This window comes from Trachinotus anak, unplaced genomic scaffold, assembly GCF_046630095.1.
Source record: "Trachinotus anak isolate AG129_WGS33_773 ecotype Australia unplaced genomic scaffold, CSIRO_AGI_Tana_v1 ptg000016l, whole genome shotgun sequence".
Classification (NCBI taxonomy): Eukaryota; Metazoa; Chordata; class Actinopteri; order Carangiformes; family Carangidae; genus Trachinotus; species Trachinotus anak.
Window position 1 is genome coordinate 8,512,611 of NW_027273867.1, and position 24,283 is coordinate 8,536,893.

At 38.6% G+C, this 24,283-nt stretch overlaps 3 protein-coding genes across 3 annotated transcripts; all 3 read right to left on the reverse strand.

Moving 5' to 3' along the window:
• Nucleotides 1–1,067: 1,067 nt before the first annotated feature.
• On the reverse strand, nt 1,068–8,694 carry LOC139633643 (sodium-dependent neutral amino acid transporter B(0)AT1-like). The gene is made up of 12 exons (XM_071499439.1): nt 8,207–8,694; nt 6,376–6,516; nt 6,079–6,216; nt 5,816–5,997; nt 5,614–5,724; nt 4,611–4,723; nt 4,326–4,454; nt 3,883–4,039; nt 3,600–3,804; nt 3,325–3,484; nt 2,687–2,849; nt 1,068–2,577 (listed from the first exon to the last, which is right to left on the reverse strand). Exons 1-12 carry the CDS (start codon nt 8,403–8,405, stop codon nt 2,395–2,397), a joined length of 1,881 nt encoding a protein of 626 aa, XP_071355540.1. The 5' UTR covers nt 8,406–8,694; the 3' UTR covers nt 1,068–2,394.
• Nucleotides 8,695–10,830: 2,136 nt separating this feature from the next.
• LOC139634224 (sodium-dependent neutral amino acid transporter B(0)AT1-like) lies at nt 10,831–16,526 on the reverse strand. Its single transcript, XM_071500542.1, has 12 exons — nt 16,238–16,526; nt 15,113–15,253; nt 14,893–15,030; nt 14,615–14,796; nt 14,020–14,130; nt 13,830–13,942; nt 13,562–13,690; nt 12,240–12,396; nt 11,957–12,161; nt 11,689–11,848; nt 11,363–11,525; nt 10,831–11,168 (listed from the first exon to the last, which is right to left on the reverse strand). Exons 1-12 carry the CDS (start codon nt 16,434–16,436, stop codon nt 10,995–10,997), a joined length of 1,872 nt encoding a protein of 623 aa, XP_071356643.1. The 5' UTR covers nt 16,437–16,526; the 3' UTR covers nt 10,831–10,994.
• Nucleotides 16,527–16,768: 242 nt separating this feature from the next.
• Nucleotides 16,769–22,764, reverse strand: LOC139634223 (sodium-dependent neutral amino acid transporter B(0)AT1-like). The gene is made up of 12 exons (XM_071500541.1): nt 22,277–22,764; nt 21,776–21,916; nt 21,435–21,572; nt 21,141–21,322; nt 20,920–21,030; nt 19,931–20,043; nt 19,716–19,844; nt 19,466–19,622; nt 19,157–19,361; nt 18,878–19,037; nt 18,087–18,249; nt 16,769–17,981 (listed from the first exon to the last, which is right to left on the reverse strand). The coding sequence occupies exons 1-12, from the start codon at nt 22,473–22,475 to the stop codon at nt 17,769–17,771; spliced, it is 1,911 nt and encodes a 636-aa protein (XP_071356642.1). The 5' UTR covers nt 22,476–22,764; the 3' UTR covers nt 16,769–17,768.
• Between the last annotated feature and the right edge of the window lie 1,519 nt (nt 22,765–24,283).

Consider the following 24,283-nt stretch of genomic DNA (forward strand, 5'->3'; position numbering starts at 1 on the left):
TGAATCAAACACAATTTGCAACAAATGCATAAATATTTAAAACAGTTGCATAACAATTGCTTGTGAAATTGATTCACAGTTACACCAAAAGCTACATATGTTTGATATCGTTCCTGACATCACCTCATAAGATACAAATGATAATGTTGTTAATATTATTGCTTAGCCAGCCAGCTGGGTCCTTTCCGTGAGGAGTTTTCATGTTGGTTTCATGTCAGTGTGGAGTTCCCTCTGTTACTTCAGTCCATGGCAGACAGTTAGCTGAGTTTCTAATTTGTTCATATCTTTCTGTGTTTGTTCGCCCTGTGATAGATTGCTGATCTGGTTGCTGTACCCCAGCTCTTTCTCTATCCTTCCTGTAGCACTTCTAGAAAACTCTGCTTGTTGAACCACAAAAAGGGAATTTCATAATAAAAGTCTGTAGCTTTGAGGATACCACATAACTGACTTCTGAGTCTCGTATGAGCTTCTGTTAAACTTATGGATACATTTTTGCACAGAAGCAGGACTATGAATTTTGTTCTCCATCACTTACATTGGACACACGTTTGAAAGGGATCTGTAACTTTTGTTTTAATGTAAAAATGGGCACCTGACTATTGTTTAAACAGACTTGAAAAATTATGAACCTGTCGTTTAGTATAAAAATATTGAAGGTGTAGCTTTAAACTTTCATGACTATATCAGTTTAAAGTTTATCAACTTAAATATTCCCGTATTTTACACAATTAGCTCATGAAAAGTGGCACTGTCTAGTTACCTGACATTGTCAGATCAGACTGTGCAGAACTCCTGCTTCCTACATAAAGTAGAAACAAGGTTTTTACAAACTGTAAATGTGAATATATTTTGCCCTACATCTGATAATGATGATTGACAGCTGTAGTTCTGTTCATGTTGAAACGATACAATTCAAAGCAGTTGTCTTTTTCTGCCTCCTGCTGGTAGCAGGTCATGCTCTTACAGGTCCCAAATTTTGCGTGTGCATGCGTGTGTCCCTGTCCCAGTATGCAATCACTTAATTGGCAACTGCAATAAAGAATTTAAAAAATCTATAGTCCTTCAAGCATTTTTGAATGTAAACATATTTATTAAATGCAATAATGAAACACAAGAAATGTGCAGAAATAAAGAAATGAAATTAAAAAGAACAATATCACAACAAAATATGCAGCTATGACATCCTAAACCTGACCAGAGAAAACAAGAGAACAACTTGTTCTTTTTTATTAGGCTCAGCTCCTGCAGGTTATACATACAGTACAAAGCTATGGTTAGACATACTCCATATGTATATACCTCTGCACATGTATATATGCATATCCTTACTGTACAAATACAGTCTCATGTATACGTATGTATCTGGTTTATGCACACATATGCATACCCCACATATGTACAGCATATTAATATATATACATACATAAATGGCTCAGTTGTAGTGCTTATGTACATATGTATTTAAGAGAGAGTACACAAGCATTTATTCAAAATGCTGTAATGTTGCAAAGGTTTATAGTCACAGTTTTTCATTCATATTGTTAATCTCTGAGTTAGTGGCTTTAACTCTTTTTGCACTCATAAATCCAACTGATAAATTTTTTTTTAAATGTGACCAATTTTTGCTGTCCATATAATTCAAAATGCATAACTTAGGGTCTAAGGGCATAGTCTATTTAATAATTTTACATAAAGTTAATATGACTTTCTTCTAAAATATATGCAGTTTTGGGCATTTCCATATCATGAAAAAAGTCCATACTCATTATGAATTTTCTGCCTTTCTTAAAACTAAACTGTATAGTTAGAGCCCATAAACAGACACACAGCTGATATCAAAGAGTTTGTGCTAATGCATTGCCTCACATCACCTTGTTTCTTCTTCTCCTGAACACACCACACTATATAAAATATAAATAAATAGATTATGTCCCAATGTTTTTAGCATTTTTAAAGAGATCCACATAAAGTCAGCTTCATTCTGAGTATGTGCTTAATATATAAGTTACTGGACAGTTCATGGTGTGAAGGTAAAATTCTGTTGAAAGTAAAGTTGTTTTAAAATGACAAAACTCACAAGCAAGCTGAATTCACATACAAAACTAAATGCCTGTCACTGAACAGTATCAGCAGCTATAGCCTAGAACATAAATGAAAAACAGTATAATGTCTTGCCTTTAATAAAAAAAAGATGCAATACAAAAAGAAACTTATTCATAGGGTAGCCACAAAACATTAATATCATTAACAGTTCGGCCTCATGTATCCTCCACAGATTGCAGTTGAAAAGGAAATTAGCTTTTTTTTTTTTTTTTAATGGAAGCAACACAACAAATTAAAAAAAACAAAAAAAAAAGAACATGCATTTTGTTGTATTACAAATTTTACAATGTGTTAATCACTTTGAGAAATTTCCCTGATTTTTGGTCTGGATACAAATTTTTTCTTGCAGCAAACAAAGACCAGTCTAAATAATGCATACACTGGCACTGCCAGGCTGGGGACTCCTGCCAAAAGAAATATGACTGCACTTATCCATGAAGGATATGGTATTGTAGCCAGAGATGGAAACTCCTCCTGTAAAGCACAAAACAGTATAATTACTGACAAGAGTTATGAGATCACATCTGATCAGATGCCCTAATATTAATGATCACAGATTACCGTTATGAGTTTGTGTGCTTACAGAGTTGGGGTCCCAGACTAAATAGGTGAGCTCCTCTTGGGCTTGGGTCACCAGGTAGAAAACTAAGATGACCAGGATGATTAGGGGACTGATGAGCCTCCATGAAACCTGCCAGAAGATGGAGGGCTTATGTCCAATCATGAACTCCAAGTCCTCATTCAACCTGACACACAAGAGGATTTGAATTAAATTATAATGTATAATTTCAAGAAAGGTCCTGTAAAAAGCTGTTTTCAGGGGGGGTCAGATAGCAGCTTATGATAAAATAGATACAGTTTAATACCAGTAAACAATAAAACTGGGGGCTGTAAAACCATAAACACTGGTCTGAAAGGCCCTAAAAGAGTATGTAGAGCAGAGGGGAACTGCAAAGCAGAGTGATACTTATCTATAGGTTTATCACTAAGTGACTCCTTTGACCTAGTTATTTTTTCCATTGAAAATCTTAATTGCCACACCTTTTATGATGATGTAGTAACAACAACATTTACCATAAAAATGTGGATGGATTGTGGATGGATAGCTATATTATTATCATTAATATTTTATTTACCATTAGAACAACAAAAGTAGTTTTATAGGCTGTACAATATCACACAATACCATATTAAGTAAATACAGGAGCTTTGTGCACTAACCTGTCTATACCGTAGATGTAAACGACAGCTAGCAACTCAAACAATCCAATGGTCAGAAGTGGAACAGATCCAGCAAAGTTGTCAAAGAGAGTTACCCAATAAAGCCCTGAGTTCTGTGCAAACAGGAGGGAGATGATGAAGGCAACAACACATGTTGTACCTGAAACACACATGCACAAAAACAAGAGAGTTTGTATTAAATGGAAACCAGAAAATCAGTTCATCTGGGGTTGCAAAGCCGACGTGTAGATTATTTTAACTACAAAACAGAATACCAGTCAGTGCTTCCTGGGGCCAATGTTTAGGAAACATATGCAGGTCTTTCAGGGGGACCACCACTCCTTCAATGTTGCCAAACAGAGTTGAGACCCCCAAGCAGAGAAGCATGATGAAAAAGAGGACAGACCACGCTGGAGAGCCAGGCATCTTGGTGATGGCTTCTGTAAACACAATGAAGGCCAAACCTGTTCCCTCCACTCCCTGAGCAAACACAACGCAGATTAGAGTAAAAAACTGTAATAACTGAGGAATCTGATAGATATTCATCAATAAAGTTACCTCACTGAGGAGTTTATGCATGTCACAGGTTTTGATGTCCAATCCAAGAACAGTGTCAGGATAGGAGCTGTTGAGTTGATTGAACACTTCCTCATAGTTGCTCGTAGTGATGTTATCTTCAGTAAGGTCGAACGTATTTAATAATGTTATGATGTTTCTAGAAACAAAATACATCACTGATTAGTAACTGCCAACAGGGGTACCCCTTTTTTTAAGATTTTGATCGCACCTTTAAAATGCTCTTCAAAATACATTTTGAAATCCACATTCTGTGACTACTCACACACTGATACAATGATCATATTTCTCCGTGGCCCAATAACCCTTTCATCACACATATGTGCATGTGAGTAATACGAGTAGTACAATAGAAGATCAATACACACTTAAGAGAAGAATTGTTTATCATTAAAAATGCTTAACTTTTTCAAAACTGTACTTACTCACTGACACAGTTGTCATATTTCTCAGTGGCCCTGAAGCCAATGATAGTGTAGGTGACTGTAGCAGCATAGATTGAGGTGAAGCCAGTTATTGCAGTCAGGATCACGGCATCTTGCATGCAGTTGTTGCTTGAAGAAGAATAAAGGAAAAGATTAAGGACCAACATGTCTGACAATGGATACTATCCTTTTTTTTTTTCTTTTAATTTTGATTAAAGTGAACTAAATAAGAGTTGAACTGCTGTGTGGTTAGAAAACACAGTAGGTCTTCTAAATGTCTCTTACTGAACAGGGTTGTAGCTTGAGAAGGAGATGAGGCCTCCCCATGCTATACTGAAGGCATAGAAGACCTGGGCACCTGCATCCAACCAAGTTGTTGGTTTAATCAACTCATCCACCTGCAAAAAAAAGTGGCTTTGAGCTTTGACTTTTGGACTGGACACAGGCCATAGCTACATCCTTAAATGTCTGTGACTGACTGACTGAGTGATAGAGTTCAGTGAGTGATGAAAGTACACCATTGGTTGGTTGAGTGTTGGACTTTTCCCATTGGCTGTTACTCTGTCAAAATAATTTGGCGCGAACAGTTTCTATTCCACCATCGGGGACATTTACAGCAGATACACAACAACAACAACAACTGTATTTCCTTAGATAGTGCCTGAGGCTTTTATTTACTTTAACACAACAAGGTAACAGGCCTGTATTCTAGGCAGAACTTGATTTCTAATTCCCTCTGTTTAAAATGTATCCCTGCCTCTGCTGAATTAATTTTATCCATGGTGAGGTCAAAATTAATCTTCCCCCAAAGTGATAATGGAGGTGTTGCAGTCATGGTGGTGAAGGTTGTTTATAGGTAAACAGACTGAGCCAGTAAAAACTGTATGGATTTTTTTGAACGGCGCATCAATGAGGTAGCCCACCAGGATTTCTCCTGATGCTCTCAATGGCCATTTCGACAATGGAACTGTCTATCGTGCAAACAATAATAAAATCAGACATGGACTTTCACTATCAGCACTTGGGCACCTGTGACAATGGCCTATTCATTTTTAAGTTGACAGCTCATTGTGCTATTGCATTATTACAGAAGTATGGAGGTGTATAAGTGTTTTGGCATGCCTGGCCAAGTGGCACTATCCGTGGTACTGAAAGGGAGATTTAATTCTGGCGTGTTCAATGAGAATTTAATCTTTTGCTTTGTTGTTTACGGTTGCATCCCCAATACACAGTCCAGCCATATACAAGGTTTACGTCTCGTCTTGTTCTATCAAGATTTGAAACGTACGTCTGGTGTGAAGAGGAACTTGATTCCACTCAGGGCTCCTTTAAGAGTCAGTCCTCGGATCAGGAAGATGGCCAGCACTATGTACGGCAGGATGGCTGTCACGTACACTGCCTGAGGTGAAGACAAGATATTAAAAAACATGAAATAGTATTGATAGAGGTGATTCAGTAATGTATATAATTTAACAGCAGGTTCAACAAACCTTGCCTGAAGTGCTGATGCCCCGTATGTAGCAAATACAGATGAGTGTCCAGGCAGCTAACAGGCAGACTACTATTGGCCAGTGAAGTCCCTCAGAGTCAGCTATAGAAGCTGAACTATTTAAAGTCACTCGGTAAAAATAGTAATCCACAGTAGAGCTCTGTTGACACTCTGGTACAAATTCTGTAGGGGCAAGAAAGAGGCCAGTCTAGAGTAGAGTTTGGGGTTCTTACTGTGCTTGAGTACGTGTGTGCATTCAAATACCTGTCCCATTGTCACTGAGAGGACACTGGCTCCAAGGCAGTGGGTCTTGAAAGGAATTGAAGAAATACCACATGATCCAGGCTATTAAGGTGTTGTAGTACAGTCCAACCAAAAAGGACACCAACATGGAGGCTATACCTGAGGGACAGCATCATTAACTGTGATATCACATACACAGGAAATCAGTTATTCATTGACAGCTTTGGGTTGCTGTTCCACCGTGTGCTTTTTTTATTTATTCATTTAATAATATTGCCTCCAGTTTGTACAAATTGTTCCCGAACATATTTTACTTACCAATACCAGTCAGATAAGGGTTGATGGCCCTCCATACTCCCACACTGCCTTTCCTGAGACGCTGGCCGATGGCAAACTCCAGTAGCAGCAGAGGCATTCCCTCCAGCACCAGCAGGATCAGGTAGGGAATCAAAAAGGCACCTGGAAAGTGTAGGTTAATAGTAGTAGAATATTACATCTGCATCACTGACTTTCTGGCAAATTATGAGCCTTTTAGCATCCCAAATATAAGCATTGTCTGCTTAAGCAGGCAAATAAAGCTTGGATGTTGATCAAAAGGTTTAGCCTAGGCTGTAAAACATCCCCATATGTGACAGCCCCACGCACTCTTGGTTTGCTGATATTCCCAAAGAATTAACTCACAATTTCCCCTAACCTAAATTTGCTCTGATCTGCTGTGTCTTAATCTCTGTGTGCATTTTAGTTGAATTTGTACAAATGGATAGCTGAACTGAGCACATGCTTGTGTGCACTGTGTGCTAATTTGTTTACTCCAAGCCATTGTTTTTTCTCTTGTGTATAACCACTGGCAGACTCAGTGGAACCCCTTTACAGAGCTCGAATGTTGTAGGCATTCAGGCAATAAGTTCAATCAGTTATTGCCACAATCCGGTTTATTACATAGTAACAAAAACTTACTGGTAATCTCTGGCAACCCTGATTTTAAGGTGTATGGTGTTGTCCAAGTTACTGGTATTTCACTATGAGCAAACACTACCTTACAAGCTAGCAAGATAGCTTGAAGGTTTGCTTTTTTTAGTAATCACAAATTGTGGCTCCAATGCTGTGGGCATTCAACATCTAAGTGGTAATTCCAACTATTGTAAAATCTGGATCTTTCCTGATTGCACTCAGTCTTTCAGGTGTTTTATAATACCCAACTGCCTGAAAATACCTCACATTAGCCAAAAACCACCATGAAAACACATATTTAACGGATGCAGGGCTATATTTTACAGTCTAGTGAAGTATATTTAACCTCTACAAAGCGGTCTTTGTAATAGAGCTGTTTGATGACATGATCACGCTCAGGTTGCAAACATGGGAGTCTTTCCAGTGAGGACGATCCAAAGGTGGATATCAGTTGCAACAACCAAAAACAAACACAAATCACAATAAACAGTATTGGAAACAGGACAGTAACAGGGTAGAGAAGAGGCTAACACTAATGATTACAAAATGCAACAATTATAATACTGCTGATCCACCGTTAATATTATTTTTATTGTTGGTAGTTGTAGTTGTAGAGGTAGTAGGAGTATTGGTAGTGGTAAAAAGTACTATTAGCATTACTATATATTTATTTGTTTCTCTCTCCCCCATACTTACTCATAGCCTCCCTCCGACCACCATATATACACACATACACACATACTTGCACTTGAATAAACCAACACCAAGTTGATTCACACAATGTAAGACAACCTAAATCTTTTAAATCTTATTCTTCCTCTGTGACTGTGCTGTATTCATTGTTCTGTCTTCCTTGTCTTGTCCTATTAGTGTGTTGTCTGTTGTGTTGCAGTAAATTATAAAATTAAATTATATTATCCATCATCCCCTTGGCTTAATCCATAATTTTTCAGATACATAGTCACTAATTTAACACAGCCATTTCTAAAAAAGAAGCACAAAGTGATCTCTTTGAAAGTGAAAGGCTTCAAAGTTCAGATACATACTATCAGCACTGGCCTTTTGAACCCTTCTTTTGAAAATCCACAGTAATATTCCACTGCTAGAATTCCCACCAGGAAAATTATATTAGAAAGTTAGAAAGACCACGGTGTTACTTAAAATCATGTAAGATTTTACCATTTCTATCTCGGCTTACCTCCTCCATGACTTTGACATAAGTAAGGGAATCGCCACACGTTGCCAATCCCAATGCAGAAGCCTACACAGGTAAGGATGTACTGGGCTTTGTTGTCCCATTTGGGCCTGTCACTGGCTTCCTCCTTTTCCAGCCTCTCCAGATCCTCATAGTTAGGGATCCGAAGATCCAGTCCCCGGTTGGGAAATACCAGTCTCATGGCGACCCAGCTGAAGCAAAGATGTTAACACGATCGTTCTTGGAAGTGGAAGTGAGCGCTTGGAGTATGCACTTGCCAAGGTTGAGACATGTTTATGATCTTTTACTTTATCTGGTGCAGTTCAGATTGGCAGGTGCACACTGTACTTCTATTTTTATACCACCAGTCTTGCTGAGTTGTTGCTCCAAGAATATTAAGAAGGGGTATCAAGTGAAGAGGACTGTTGAATGGAAGGTTCGCCAAACTAACTCTAATTTTACAGCTGAGGCAGTCACGCACCGAGTAGAGTTTCACCTTGAGAATGAGAGGAACCCTCCAAGGAGGTCAAAGGAAAGAAAACCTGTTCCCTTGCATCCAAACATGTCACTGGATTTATGTACTCATTCAGAGATAATAGAGGGTAGTATGATTTCATAAAACAAACCTGAGATTCAGTACTACTTAAAACTGACAATAAACACTGTTTCCAGTTGTCCTGGTCATTGTTAATAATTAATGTTTGAAGGTATTGTGCATCAATCTACTAATTCTGTTTGATAATACCGACTGTGGTAGTAAGGGTGAACCACTGATGCTTTAATTACGGCCCACATACCCCAGACTTACACTGTGTAAAGCAATATTTACACTGTCATGATGGTAGTGTAAAACATGCTGACCATCACTTTGGCTGGAATCCCTCATGTTTATGTCCTGTACATAAAAGGGTGGTAGAAATGACCATTATGGTATAATCATATGACTTAACCTGACCTTACTAATGTAATTCCAATATCAGCACAGTTAACTTTTCCAACTGTCTTCCTGTCTTGTAATAATACAGCTGTACCCTGTAATTATTTATTCAGTAATTTAAAACAGTGCTTACAGGGTAGTTTATTTCTAGGTCCCTCTAAAAAGTAAAGTAGTTTCCACCTTATTCCCTAACCTCTTGTGTTCTTCCCTTGTACCGATGTATTAGTCCCAGTATTAGTACCCAGGTATTTTATTGATGAATTAAAAAAATTACAGTGTAATGTTCTGGTTTTATTATAAAGGTTTATAATCCAATCCTATTGTAGTTAATAACCTGTAATAGGTTTTGTTTTAATCATGAGAGACATCCAAGATATTTTATAGCATTTGAGACCATGTTCTAAAACAAAAACCACACACATCATAATTTTCATGATTTGAGAAAACTGCCAGACTTGAGCTAATTTCACCTCTGAAATCACCACACAGTGACGTTCCACCCATATTAATGAGTGACTTGATGATGATGCCTCAGGTGGATTCAGATGTTTTATAAGACCTCAGCACATGGACAGGTAAAGCATGTAAACCTTTCTGATACGGTTATCGTTATTTTTGTGAATTATTAAAGGACAATAGTTTGGCAATTGTCCAGGTGCACTAAATGACCAAGAAGCAAAGTTCAGTTTGGTGGGAACATGTTTCAGTTAATTTTATAGTTATAATCAGTTATTTATTTATTATTAGTTGTAAATGTTGTTTAGTGTATACTGTATTAGCGCTACAGACTGCTGATCAATCCATTTATTATTTTAGCAAGTGTGGTCTGTTAATGTTATCACAGCATCACAGAGTCTTTCACATTTCTCCTCTCTCCTCTGCAACATGTATCCTGCCTCAGTGTGTTGCGCTTTGCTATGTGTGGTCCACCTGACTTTACTGCCACTCTGTGTTCAGTCAGTGTGATATCTCCCCCTCTTGGCCAATTAGCTGCTCTACAGCTTCTGCATTTTAAAAAATCTATAGTGAATGGTTCGGCCCAACACACACCAAGTGACGTCAAATGGCTAATGCTGTTAAAGATCAACTGATGCGTTGCCTCATGTTACCTCGTGTCTTTTGTTGAAAGTTACCCTTTAACACACCAAAAAGAAGACTATTGTATCTAAATGGAGATATCATTTTCTTTGAAAACGCCTCGTTCTTTATGGCAGCTGTGAGTCTGTATTTCATATTCAAGTGCTCCTCAGAGCTCAGATGCACACAATGCTCACATATTTCCCATTTTCAGAGAGGTTTTTATTTGCTGTATTCTTTATCTTTTGATAGGCACACATTTTTAAATACTGGAGGGCATTTCCTGTAGTTTTCACTAGTTATTCAATCTTTCTCACTTAGATATACATTGACATAGAGCCAAGTAAAAATGAAATAAAAATTTAAAAAAAAAAGAGCAAAAAAATCAAAGGCACTAAAAAACACAAGTTTCTTAGTCATATGTGTAAAATTATATACATACATTATTTTACACTGAGACAAAAATTATTTCAACAGCAAAACTTCAGTAAACTATACATTTACAGAATAATATGCTGCTGTATGTATAGAATAAGCAGGTAAAAAGCATGTAAAGATGGAAGACTCATTTTGTCTTGTCACTGTGGTAACAAATAAGAAACTGCACAAAACACAAGCAGAAGTATTACTTTACTGAAGTGCATCAATAAAACATCCGCAGAAGGCTATGCTTTAAATGTAAATGGGCAGTGGAATTATAGTAATGTTAACTGACTTTAACAAGACAAATGAAATTTTTCATCTTGTTGTATTCTGCAATGAATTACTTGAAACATTTTAGGAAAATTGGCTAATTTTTTGTCTGGTTACAAATTTTTTCTTGCAGCAAACAAAGACCAGTCTACATAATGCATAAACAGGCATTGCCAGGCTGGGGACTCCTGCCAAAAGAAATATGACTGCACTTATCCATGAAGGATATGGTATTGATGACAGAGATGGAAACTCCTCCTGTAGAACATAAAACAGTATTTAGCATGCAAAGCCTTTCCAAATTTTAGTGAAATGTGGTCAAGTTCTTTAATATATGCTGTACCACAGAAAAAAGATATTGACCTAAAAACATTTGACATGATATAAGATTTATGTATTTTGCAATGAGGGAACAAAAGGCATAAAGCAAGAATTTGAGTTTGTGTGCTTACAGAGTTGGGGTCCCAGACTAAATAGGTGAGCTTCTCTTGGGCTTGGGTCACCAGGTAGAAAACTAAAATAACCAGGACGATTAAAGGACTGATGAGTCTCCATGAAACCTGCCAGAAGATGGAGGGCTTATATCCGACCATGAACTTCAAATCGTCATTGAACCTGACACACAAGAGGGTTTCATTTAGTTTTGACAAGTTTTAAAATATGTTGTGAAATCCTCTTAGACAGGACTTGAATAGGTCTACCACCAACATCAGTTTTGCTTAAAAAATGCAATGAAAACAGACAATGTGTCAGTGAAATAGTTTGAATAAGCACTAACCTGTCTATGCCGTAGATGTAAACGACAACTATCATCTCAAACAATCCAGTGGTCAAAAGTGGAACAGATCCGGCAAAGTTGTCAAAGAGAGTTACCCAGTAAAGCCCTGAGTTCTGCGCAAACAGGAGGGAGATGAGGAAGGCAACAACGCATGTTGCTCCTGCAACACACATGCACAAAATAGAAAGCAAAGACAAACACTTAAGATGTCTTGTTAGTAGATGAAAAGCTGAGAAACTGACTGAGTTCATTTTTAAAACTAGGTTACCAGTTAGAGCTTCGTGGGGCCAGTTTTTAGGGAATACATTCAGGTCTTTCAGGGGGACCACCACTCCTTCAATGTTGCCAAACAGAGTTGAGACCCCCAAGCAGAGAAGCATGACGAAAAAGAGGACAGACCACGCTGGAGAGCCAGGCATCTTGGTGATGGCTTCTGTAAACACAATGAAGGCCAAACCTGTTCCCTCCACTCCCTGAGCAAACACAACGCAGATTAGAGTAAAAAACAGTAATAACTGAGGAATCTGATAGATATTCATCAATAAAGTTACCTCACTGAGGAGTTTATGCATGTCACAGGTTTTGATGTCCAATCCAAGAACAGTGTCAGGATAGGAGCTGTTGAGTTGATTGAACACTTCCTCATAGTTGCTCGTAGTGATGTTATCTTCAGGAAGTTCAAAAGCATTTAATAATGTTATGATGTTTCTAGAAACAAAATACGTCACTGATTAGTAATACTGGATTTCTGGAGTGAACATTAAAATATAGGTTCAGATTTTTCAAGTCTGTCCTAATAGAATACGCACATGTCTGTATATACATTGAAAGGGTCATTGCTCACTGTAATCATTTCTCTCTCACTGTAAAGTGACTGCTTACTAGTGTAATTGTACAAAATGGGCGACAACATCAAAAATGCATTTGAAAGTATAGCTGAAATTAATATGAGGATTTAGCAGTCAAAACAATGGGCTATTTTCCAAAGCTATGTCATTTTAGATCGGATTTTCCTCTTTGTGTTATTATCCCTCCACAGAATCATCAACGAAGCAGTGTCCCTGGGAAACTCAAAGAGGAGACTGTACCAAGAAAGATCAACAGCCATACTGTTAAATGCTCATCTCAGCATACTCACGTGGTCACAGTGACAATGCAAAACATGAGGATATTTAGTTATGCTTAGTTAAGCATGTAACCATGCTAACATTTTCTAGTTAGCATTAAAGGGGCCATTTGTACGTTTCATCTTCTGCTTGACGTGGTTTTTTCCAGGAGCAGGTGGGGGTGACAAGAGCTTCAGCCACTGATGCATTTACATGACAAGAAGCAGACTGGAGGTTTCAGTGAGTCACTATCAGAGAGAGACAAGATTTGCTGGGGCTATCGGGTTAGCGTGCTAACTTCAGTTAAAGTCAAGACGTGTTAGAGACAAGCAAATTGGCATTGCTTTCCACCACTGGGGACAGCTCTTGGCGAGCTAAGGAATGATGTGTACTAAAGTAAACAGCTGTTCATGCTAACGTTGGCTGTAGCATAGCAAAACTTTGAAATAGCTCCTTTAAACACAAGGTATATGCTTACATTGATGGGAATAAGATTAATTTTGCAGGTGTTTGGTCGTTAACTAAAGTATTGGACAAACTGAGACACTGATGTCTGTTCCATAGACTGGTGCACCAACTAAATTATTGTTTGAGAAGCCGACATTGCCATCCCCAGAGCCAGCGTACCAGTGTGGCTGAAAGAAAGACTATAACTTTAAATGCTCTTAATGGAGGAATGATGATGCCCAATCAGGATTTTTTGTCAATATAGGTCAGTGATTAATCCACTCATGAAGAGTTGTTTATAATAATCGAACTGTACTCACTCATTGATACAGTTGTCATATTTCTCAGTGGCCCTGAAGCCAATGATGGAGTAGGTGACTGTGGCGGCATAGATTGAGGTGAAGCCAGTTATTGCAGTCAGGATCACAGCATCTTGCACACAGTTGTTGCTTGGGAGACAAAGAAGGCAAAAGATTAAGGACCAACATATCTGACAACTGCCTTCTTTGTGTTAATTGAAGTGAGCTAAATAAGAGTTGAACTGCTGTGTGGTTATAAAACACAGCAGGTCTTCTCAATGTCTCTTACTGAACAGGGTTGTAGCTTGAAAAGGAGATGAGGCCTCCCCATGCCAAACCAAAAGAATAAAAGACCTGGGCACCTGCATCCAACCAAGTTGTTGGTTTAATCAACTCTTCAACCTGCAAGAATGAAGCATACATTGTGATGCGGCTTTGAGATACAACACACTTTTTGTTTGTCAAGAGTTGACACATACTTCTGGTGTGAAGAGGAACTTTATTCCACTCAGGGATCCTTTAAGAGTCAGTCCACGGATCAGGAAGATGGCCAGCACTATGTACGGTAGAACGGCTGTGACATACACTGCCTGAGGTCAAAACAAGAAAACATGGAATAATTGATATTGGAAATCAGACTTTCAGTTTTTTCAGCAATGAATCATCATTTACATTTGCTGGATCTCTCCCCAGATACTATTAATTGGCCAATCAAATCGAACTGTAACAGGTTGAGGCTAGCTGGCTTATGTTAACGTTGGCTACGTAGCAATAACAACATTTTAAAACTTCTAACCTTTACAGTGTTCAGGGTTCTTCGGGTCGTTTAAATAATTGTTAGCAGGAGACACTGTTTTCAACTAAATCATGAAGCTAACAGCTTAAATGTCTAGCTACAGATAAAATCTGCTGCCAACAGTTGTGTTTCAATGGTAAAAATGAGAAGCCTGCTTTTGTCTACTGACGTCTGAAATCAAGTGCCCATATTGTCTCAAAAATGACTATGAATTTTGACTAGCCATGTATATCTGCCACCATACCTCTTGTATTCTTGTGACTGAAAGTTCAACAGACCTTGCCTGAAGTGCTAATGCCTCTTATGCAGCAGATAGCAATAACTGTCCAGGCAGCTAACAAGCAGACGACTATAGGCCAGTGGATTCCTCCAGAGTCAACTATAGAGGCCGAACTATTCAGAGTCACTCGGTAAAAGTAATAATCTATGGTGGAGCTCTGTTGACACTCGGGTATGAATCCTGTGGGATCAAAAAAATATACATAAATATTGATGCAATTAAGATGCTTTGGTGTGCACATGTATATGTGTGATATAAATGTGTGTATTCAAATACCTGTCCCATTGTCATTGAGAGGACACTGGCTCCAAGGTAGTGGGTCTTGAAAGGAATTGAAGAAATACCACATGATCCAGGCTATTAGGGTGTTGTAGTACAGCGCAACCAAAAAGGACACCAACATGGAGGCTATACCTGAGGGACAGCATCATTAACTGTGATATCACACACATAGGAAGCCATATACTCGCTTTTGATCCAGAACCTCTGCACTTACCAATACCAGTCAGATAAGGGCTGATAGCCCTCCACACTCCCACACTGCCTTTCCTGAGACGCTGGCCGATGGCAAACTCCAGTAGCAGCAGAGGCATTCCCTCCAGCACCAGCAGGATCAGGTAGGGAATCAAAAAGGCACCTGGAAAGTGTAGGTGATCATTGGTTTAAATTTTCAGGTCTAAACGTGATATATTTCCTGGGAAATAAATATCTCTGTTGATGAGGTGTTTCAGATAACAACACATTATGGCCTGTTTGGATGTTGAAACTTGGCAGGGTTGAAATATGACATAAGTGTTTAAAAAAAGAAGTTTGCTGATAACAGTAATTAATAATGGTTATATATTAACTACACTCAAAGGTGACAGATTTGTTGATGTGATAGATTTATGGACAAAAAATAAAATGCAATTTTATGACACTCAAAGTAAACCAAAGTGTTATGTTGGTATTGTTTTGCATGCATATTGTCACATTACTGTAGCTGATGACATGGACTATGGATAGCGGTTTTAACTGTATAGACTTGACCCCTCAAGTTAAAAAGTCAAAAAAAAAAAACAGATTATACTTTAAATGATGACACTCAAATATATGCAGTATGAATGTGTAGCATTCTCAGCATTCAGTTTCAACTCAAGCCAATATGCAGCTGACCCCAGGATCCCTGTCTCTGGCTCATATGTCATGCCATAGGTTAGCCATTACTTCAGAAGACCTCATACTCTTGAGAATCATTAATATAAGTTGATGGTAATTTCATGCCATTCTCTCGTAGTCATGAATGAGTGATATATTTAACTTTCCATTTATCCTCAGGTACAAAGGACCAGTGATGTGGTTGAAAGTGAAATAGTTAAGTTCATGGTTCAGGTATTTAGCAATGAGCTTGGCCCTTTGCCACCCCTCAGAGACTACTTATGTGCCACAAAATGTGCCTCAGAGGAAATCATACATAAAAGATCACAGTAAATTAGTTCTTGGTTACCTCGACCATACATTAATTTGTCAATCATTACATTACATTTACATTTACACATTTGGCAAACTTACAAGTGAGGGACATCATAATCAATTATTCAACTTAAACAGGTATGTCCATTTCCCAACTGTCTTGGCTTACCTCCCCCATGACTTTGACACAAGTAAGGGAATCGCCACACATTGCCAAGTCCAATGCAGAAACCCACACAGGTTAGGATGTACTGGGCTTTGTTATCCCACTTGGGCCTGTCACTAGCCTCCTCCTTCTCCTTCCTGTCCAGATCCTCATGGTTAGGGATCCGGAGATCCAGTCCTGGGTTCGGAAAGACCAGTCTCATGGCGATCAGCTGTGTACTGAAGCAGAGAGGCAAAGAGAGTGTCTACTACAGTAAAGTTGAAACATTAGTGAGGGGTTAGTGTCTGCATATGAACATGGGGGCACTTGGCAATGTTGACATGTTTATGATCTTTTACTGTTGCAGATCACTGATTAGCCAGAGAACATTCTGAACTTTTTGCTTTATACAGACAGCCTTATATAAAGCCATTTGTAAACATATAGGTGTGTGTGTGTGTGTGTGTGTGTGTGTGTGTGTGTGTGTGTGTGTGTGTGTGTTTGTACAAAATTTCATGGCCAATCTATAAATAAGACAAATGAGAGAGGATCACAGTAATTGTTTTAGTGTTTTATTTGAAGGGTTCATTAAAAATCACTGTTACAATAGGAGAGTGTATGTCCACTTGCAGGTGTTGCCTGGCAAAATTCCTGTACGCTCATGATATTCCACATTGTTTATTTTGATAATACATATTTCTTCAAATAGTAACCACTTAATTTTGCTCTTAAGTCTGAACTTGTGAGAAGATTAACATATCATAACCTGACAGTTTATGGCAGTGTAAGTATAGTATTGTAATGTACACCAAACAATAAAACTTAACAACAGTCCCCCACAATAAAAAACAAAAACAAAAAACCTTTAAACAAGAATTCGCTCCTCTGTATAAGATTATTTACAAAATATTTAAAAATAACATTATATTTGAATTGCACTAGAAACATGCAGATAGTAAACTTGCAATACTAAGCAATAGGCTTATTGGTTTTCTTACAGAGAGTGAGATAAAAACTGTTGCCATTCTCATATCCTTGTGCTTAATATGAAGCGCTACAGCCAGCATGACATGTTAATAAAAAGTAGATGTGCTAGTAAGCTAACTTTATTATGTTCAGACAGAGCTAGACTGTTTTCCTTTCCTTTCCAGTCTCTATGCAATGCTAAGCTAACCAGCAGCTTGCTGTACCTTTCTAATTAGTGCACAGACACAAAGGTGGTGTCAATCTTCTTGCCTTACTCTCAGCAAGAAAGCAAATTAGTGTATTTCCCCAAATTGTCCATCTGTTCCTTTAATTTACATAATACAGTGAGATGTAAAACATGACACATCAGGAAACTGATATTACAAGTGTTATCAGTTACTCTTTTCTCCAAAACGAACATTTTACAGAAAATGCTTCTAAATTTTCTTCTATTTTTCCAGTCAGTAGTCACTAGTGTGCTCTTCTATCATTGTAAAGGGCATGAGTTAGAGAAAAGCAATAAGTATAATATACAAACAACAATAAAAATTAAAAACAAAAAATTGTCTTTAAATAATTGAAACAAAAGTTATTTAAAACTTATTTTTTCACTCATTTGTATTTTGGCAGAGATAGTGTCCAATGTCTTCTCACTGTAGTCTTTCTGCTTGCAGCATTTTGTCTGGATGAATTTGAAGAAGGCGACAACTGGGATGGCTAAACTGGGAATTCCAGCCAGGATGAAGATGATGACGTAGACCCATGAGGGATATGGACGTGGGTCGAGGACGGGGAAGTTCTCCTACAGCCAGAGTCAAGAGAAAAGATTTACGGCAATGTATCACAGGCTGGGACTATATTAAAATGTTTTTGTCAAAAATGTAACTATTGTGACGAGCAGACTTACCGCTTCCTGGTCCCAGACCAAATAGGTAAGTGTCTTTGTGACTTGGGTAACGAAGTAGAAAATCAAGATGAAGATCATAATGAGTGGGCTTACCACTCTCCATGTCACCTGCCAGAAAATATTGGGCTTGTGGCCAATCATAAACTCAATGTCCTCGTTAAACCTGTTTGGAAGCAATAAGAGGGAGATTTTATGTCAGCTAAGCATGTACGAAAGCATCCATAAAAGACGACCTTGTACTTTTATTAGTTACAGTAAATAAAGCAGCCTGTTGATGTGTGTTCAACAGGTTGATGCTGCACTGGACTTCAAAGAAACAGAGCTCCACTCTGTTTCTTTAATCTAACCTTAACTTAAATGCACAAAAAACATGACATAATGCAATCATTTGAACATATAGCACATTTTTTCACTATAAGTAACATTTTTACTTACAGTATTATTGAAACACTGGGCAAAAATACATCAACAGGGTCTTGCTACATCAAAAGATACTCTGTGCTACTTTATCTCCTGTGATGAGGGCTACACATTATCTATGTTCCAAGGTCAGAATACAACACGCTGTTATTTTCTGCTTTGTTACCAGCCACGATAGCACGTGTGTCATCATGGCAAAATGTGGTCATGGAGACACCTACTGTAGTGGGAACTACCACAGAGGTGGTTTTGAACACTATGGCAGGTGTTCATGTGTCTGTCTGTCTGTCTGTTTGTCAGCGTGATGGTATCACAGCTGTCTTAAGATGCAGTCAAGAAACTTTACAGGTGAACTTACTGGACAGACTCACCTATCTATGCCATAGATGTAGATAACAGCAAACATTTCACAGAATCCGATGACCAGAAGGGGGATAGAGCCTGCGAAACTGTCAAAAAGAGCTAGCCAGTAGTTTCCAGAGCGCAGAGCAAATATGAGCCCCAGAGCAAAGGAAATTAGGCAAGTCAGACCTGGGAAAAAAAAGAAAAAAGAAAATGACAAAAGTGTTTACACTCATACCTCTAGATCAAATTTTCCAATCCCACATGACAAAGTATTTTATGTTTAATAGGAAATATAAGAAAATTACCACAGAAAACTTCTTTGGGCCAAGTTCGGGGCAATACATTGAGGTCCTGCAAAGGAACCACAACTCCCTCAATGTTGCCAAACATAGTGGAGAGGCCGAGGCAGAAGAGCATGATGAAGAAGAGGACAGCCCAGAGAGGAGAAACAGGCATCTTGATGATGGCCTCTGTGAACACGATGAAGGCCAAACCTGTTCCCTCCACACCCTGAAGGAGTAAACACCAAATATATCAAATCGCTGACCCTCTGTGAAACCTTTCCTGAGATTTTAGTGAAATGAGCTGACAAATATCTAATGCTTTCTGCTGACCTGACTGAGTAAATCCTGCATGTTACAGAGCTGTAGGTCCAATCCTTGGATGACCCCTGGATTTGTTTGGTTGAGGTGGGCCAGAACCTCATTGTAGTTGGTCTCTGTGATGTTGTTCTCAGGATAGTTGAAGGCATTCATCAGCTTCAAAATGTTGCTGCAAAAAAGCATAAAGAAATTAATTCAGTCTGATATAAGTGAATAAGACGGTGTTTTTTAAGGCCTCTTTTTTGAGAAGTTTGAAACTCACTCTCCCATGCAGTCATCGTATTTTTGCATGGCCCTGAAGCCGATGATAGAGTAGATAACTGTTGCGGAGTACACTGAGGTGCAGCCATTGATGATAGAGATGAGAACGGCGTCCTGTTCACAGTTGTTGCTGCAAGAAAATTATGATCACGTGAGGAGAACTGTTCAAAAGACGGCTCATTGGGTGACTTGTATGCACTTGAGGCTGTTACTCACTGAACAGAATTGTAGCTGGAGAAAGAGATGAGACCTCCAAAAGCCAAAGAGAAGGAGTAGAAAACCTGGGCACCTGCATCCAACCAGGTTGATGGATTTAATAACTCATTCACCTGAAAGAGAAAAGATACATCCTTAGTAAAACTGAGCCGAGAGGCCTATGCTAATTACATCCTGTTGTAATATTTCTGCTCTTTAAAACTGACAGTAAAGACTAAGCACTTTTAATACTTCACATGTGAAGGTCATGCACATCAGGATTATAGTTTTCTTTTGTTTTCTTTCAAGGTCTAATCTTAAATAAAAGCCAAAGAATGCGAGTTTAAGAAACAATATTGTCATCTGAATATTAATCATATTTAATTTCTTGATGGATTATTACTGAAAATGTCTTGACATTCATCTCATAATTTGCTGGCAATATAGTCTTTGAACTTTGATTATCCACTTTTATGAGTCGCGTGATCACGGTTTATCTCAGACACTTCAATAAATCTTCAATTCAGTTGCAACATTGCACATTTTGTTTTCTGCCACAGTGCTTATCTCCGGCTTATTCTTAATACGACCCAGTTCTTCCACTGCATTTCATAAGTAATTCATATCTGTATGGTATGAATGGAAGTGGAAACAGGTGAAACAACTAGCTTTGCTCTATCTAAAGGCAACAAAATCCACCTCCCAGCAGCCTTAAAGCTCACCAAATGACATTTTATATTTCATTCACTTAAATCATATAAAACTATTTCTACTATTTCTTACTTTTTTTTTCTATTCTAGCCATTTCCCTGTTTCCAGTCACTCTGTTAAGCCAGGCTAACCAGCTGCTAACCCAAGCCCGATACCAAGTGGTATCAATCCTCTCATCTGTCACTCAACAAGAAAGGGAATAAATGTATTTTTCAAAAACTAATATATTAATATTATGATATATAATATATATTAATCATAATGGCAACTGTTGCTTTGTGTGTTACAATGATGCTTACATCTGGTGTGAAGAGGAACTTGATTCCCTCGAAAGAGCCTTTCAGAGTCAGTCCTCTGATGAGGAAGATGGTGAGGACCAAATATGGCAGAGTGGACGTGATGTACACAGCCTGAGAAATGAGAACAACATGCTTCAAAGATAAATTTGAACAAACACATCTGCATGGTGGCAGGGATCACTCCCACATTCGATTGCTCAGATTTAATGTGGCTTGCAGACCTTTCCAGAGGTCTCGATGCCCCGGATGCAGCAGACATAGAGCATAGACCAGGCAGCTATCAGGGAGAGCACAATCCACCACTGCAGGCCCCCAGACTCATCGATAGCTGTTGAAGTGTTCAGAGTCTCCCTGTACCAAAAGTAGTCGACGCTGCTGCTCCGAGCACACTCCTCTATCAGACCTGCCAAGAACCATATAGTAAAGAACAGCTTGTTAGAAACCTGCGACCTTCCTGTGTTTTTTTTTTTTTCCTGGATTCTCTCTGACTGTTATCTTGTTAGATGAAGGCATACCTGTCCTGTTAGCATTAAGAGGACACTGGCTCCAAGGCAGAGGATCTTGAAAGGAGTTGAAGAGATACCACATGATCCAGGCCATGATAGTGTTGTAGTACATACCCACCAGAAATGAGACAAGCAAGGATGCAATACCTGCAACCAAATGAAACAATGAGTCTTGTGGTAGCGCTCTCTATTTTTAACAGGACTAATGGTCTGCAGCCACGTCAGTGACTCTGTGAGGCTGTATCCTCAATGTCTGTAAAACATATTACGTCAATACAGTAAGTAACTGTTTATATGACCGACATTACTACCTTCCATAGGGCATGTGAATGTGTTTTTTGTTTACCCACCAACTCCAGTGAGGCAAGGATTGATTGATCTCCACACTCCCACGCTGCCTTTCCTCAGGCGCTGACCGATGGCAAACTCCAGGTGCAGCAGTGGGATTCCCTCCAGAACCAGCAGGATCAGGAACGGGATCATAAATGCTCCTACATAGGTACAAGGTGAGTGATTGGTTTTATTCAGTACTTTAGTGAAAGTGAGTAAATATTCACCAGCTGACGCTGTTCACAAAAGTGTTCCTATAAAGACATCTATAAACTGTAAAAAGCATTTTTTATTATCTACATTAGGTACAATATAAACCAAGAATGAGACTCACATGTTCCCTTTTTAAATGCACAGATCCCTTCAAATGTGTCAGGTAGTTAAAGTTCACTGTCTTTATTCTGACTAAAAGTTGAATGAATTTTGGGAAATCCCTCCTTGGATACTTTTAATAATTATTACTCATTGCTAGTTTTCTGTATTTTTATGGGTAGACACCATCCACTCTCTTCCCATCTTACCTCCTCCATGACTTTGACACAGGTAAGGGAACCTCCAGACGTTGCCAAGTCCCACACAGAAGCCCACACAGGTGAGCAGGTACTGGGCTTTGTTGTCCCATTTGGGCCTGTCCCCAGCCTCTTCCTTCTCCATCCTCTCCAGGTCCCTGTGAGAGGGGATCCGCTCATCCAGTCCTGGGTTCGGTAGCTTCAGCTTCATGGTGGGTTTTTGTAAATTTCACTGGACACAGAATTGGAAAATGTAGCCGTCAAGTCTTCCTTTTAGTAAGCAGTTGTTGGTTTGCTGCTGTCCCACAAACCCTCAAGAGGCTGTGTCTCTGCTCTGAAACAATCTCCTCTGTGCTGGAAGCTGTTACTGATTCTCTGGTGACCGTCCCTCTCTCTCTGAGTCCTTCACCCCTACTGAGTGTCCAGGGAAGAGGCACCGAGGTATTTACTACGACCTATGGCACCTAAACTGCAGTTATCAGTAGCTCATTACAGTCTGTGTTGTATTATGTAATGTCAGCAAGTTTAAGCAGAAAAAGGTGCAACCTTCATGATAATAGTTAATACATCACATGAGGTGCCAACTCTTTTCCTTAAAAGTTGAGTTTGTTATTCATGAGTTTTTAAAGGGAAATAATGAACAAATGTGATGTGATGTGATGTGATGTGATGTGAACAAATGACAGGTCTTTATTTACAGTATATAAAAAGGAATTAAAACAAACTGGGGAAAGCATGATGTTGGTTGTTTATTCCTCCAAAAACTGCTAAATTTAATCTAATGGCCAACAAGCATCTGAAGCATTAAAATGCCATAATAACCTCAGATTTTGTGTCTCTTTTTTTGGACAGAAAGACAGGATGAAACTCAGAGGCAGCACTTTTTGCATTTTCCATCAAAGCTTATCTTAACTATCAACCAACGCCTTTCCCAGTCCTTGAGAAGCCAGATTGTTTTATTGCATAGGGATGTACAAACATTTCAGTTGGCACACTGAGTTCACATTCTCTAAAACTTAGAATTGAATCTGAAGTGTTATATTAACGATAATCACCACAGTGATTGTCAAGGTGTCACAGATGAGTGGAAGTGATTTTTTTTCTGTTTGTTCTTGTATCATAACATTTTCTTCTGCTGTGTAATTGTTAAGCAATTCATAGAGCTAATAAATCTTATCAGTGTTCCTTTCTAATGCAATAATTAACCAAAGAAAGACCGGTGTCGGCATTTACAGAGTTGTGTATACTGACTGGTAATCTGCTGTACAGCCGACATATCTAGGTTTATTTCAAGGATGTCTATAAAGCTATTGGTGTGTATGTACAGCATGTGCATCACTACTTGGTCCAAAAATACTTACTTAACCTTGTAAAGATACAATAAGTTCAATCACCAAAAGTCAGTGCCTCAGTAAATATGTGAAGTTACATGTGGTTAAGTACTGTGGTGGAAATTTTGTAGTAAACAAATAAAAGAGTGTCTCTCTGAGTTTATTATCATACTTTCAAGCAAGCAGCAGCAAACAGCAAGAGCCATCATCTCTTTATCAATCAGTCATTTCAGAGACATGATGTGATGTCCTTGAAGAAATTACAATAAGAAATCACACTTTGCGGCCGTGTATTGAAACATTTGATACATTTTGTACACAGACTTATATACCTCTTTAAAAAGGTTCAGGCCATAAGTTTTTTTCCACTACAGTACATGGGTGTCTTCATTTTACATGAATCAACAAATATCATATACTGTATGATACATTTATTACAGTGTCTTATCTCTGGCTTAAATTGTAAGTTTTAGATATGATAAAAAAATCTTCTGTTGGAGTTATAGTATCTTGCCCAGTTACATATCTTTTCCATAGGCGGGCTATATCAGTCACCTCACAGAGGGAAATAACAAGCAGTGGGATGGAGTCTCCGTGGCTGTCAAACTGTGATAAGGGGTAATTCCCAGACTGCAGAGCAAAGATGAGCGTGATCAACAAGGATGAAAGGTATGCAACTCTTAAAATC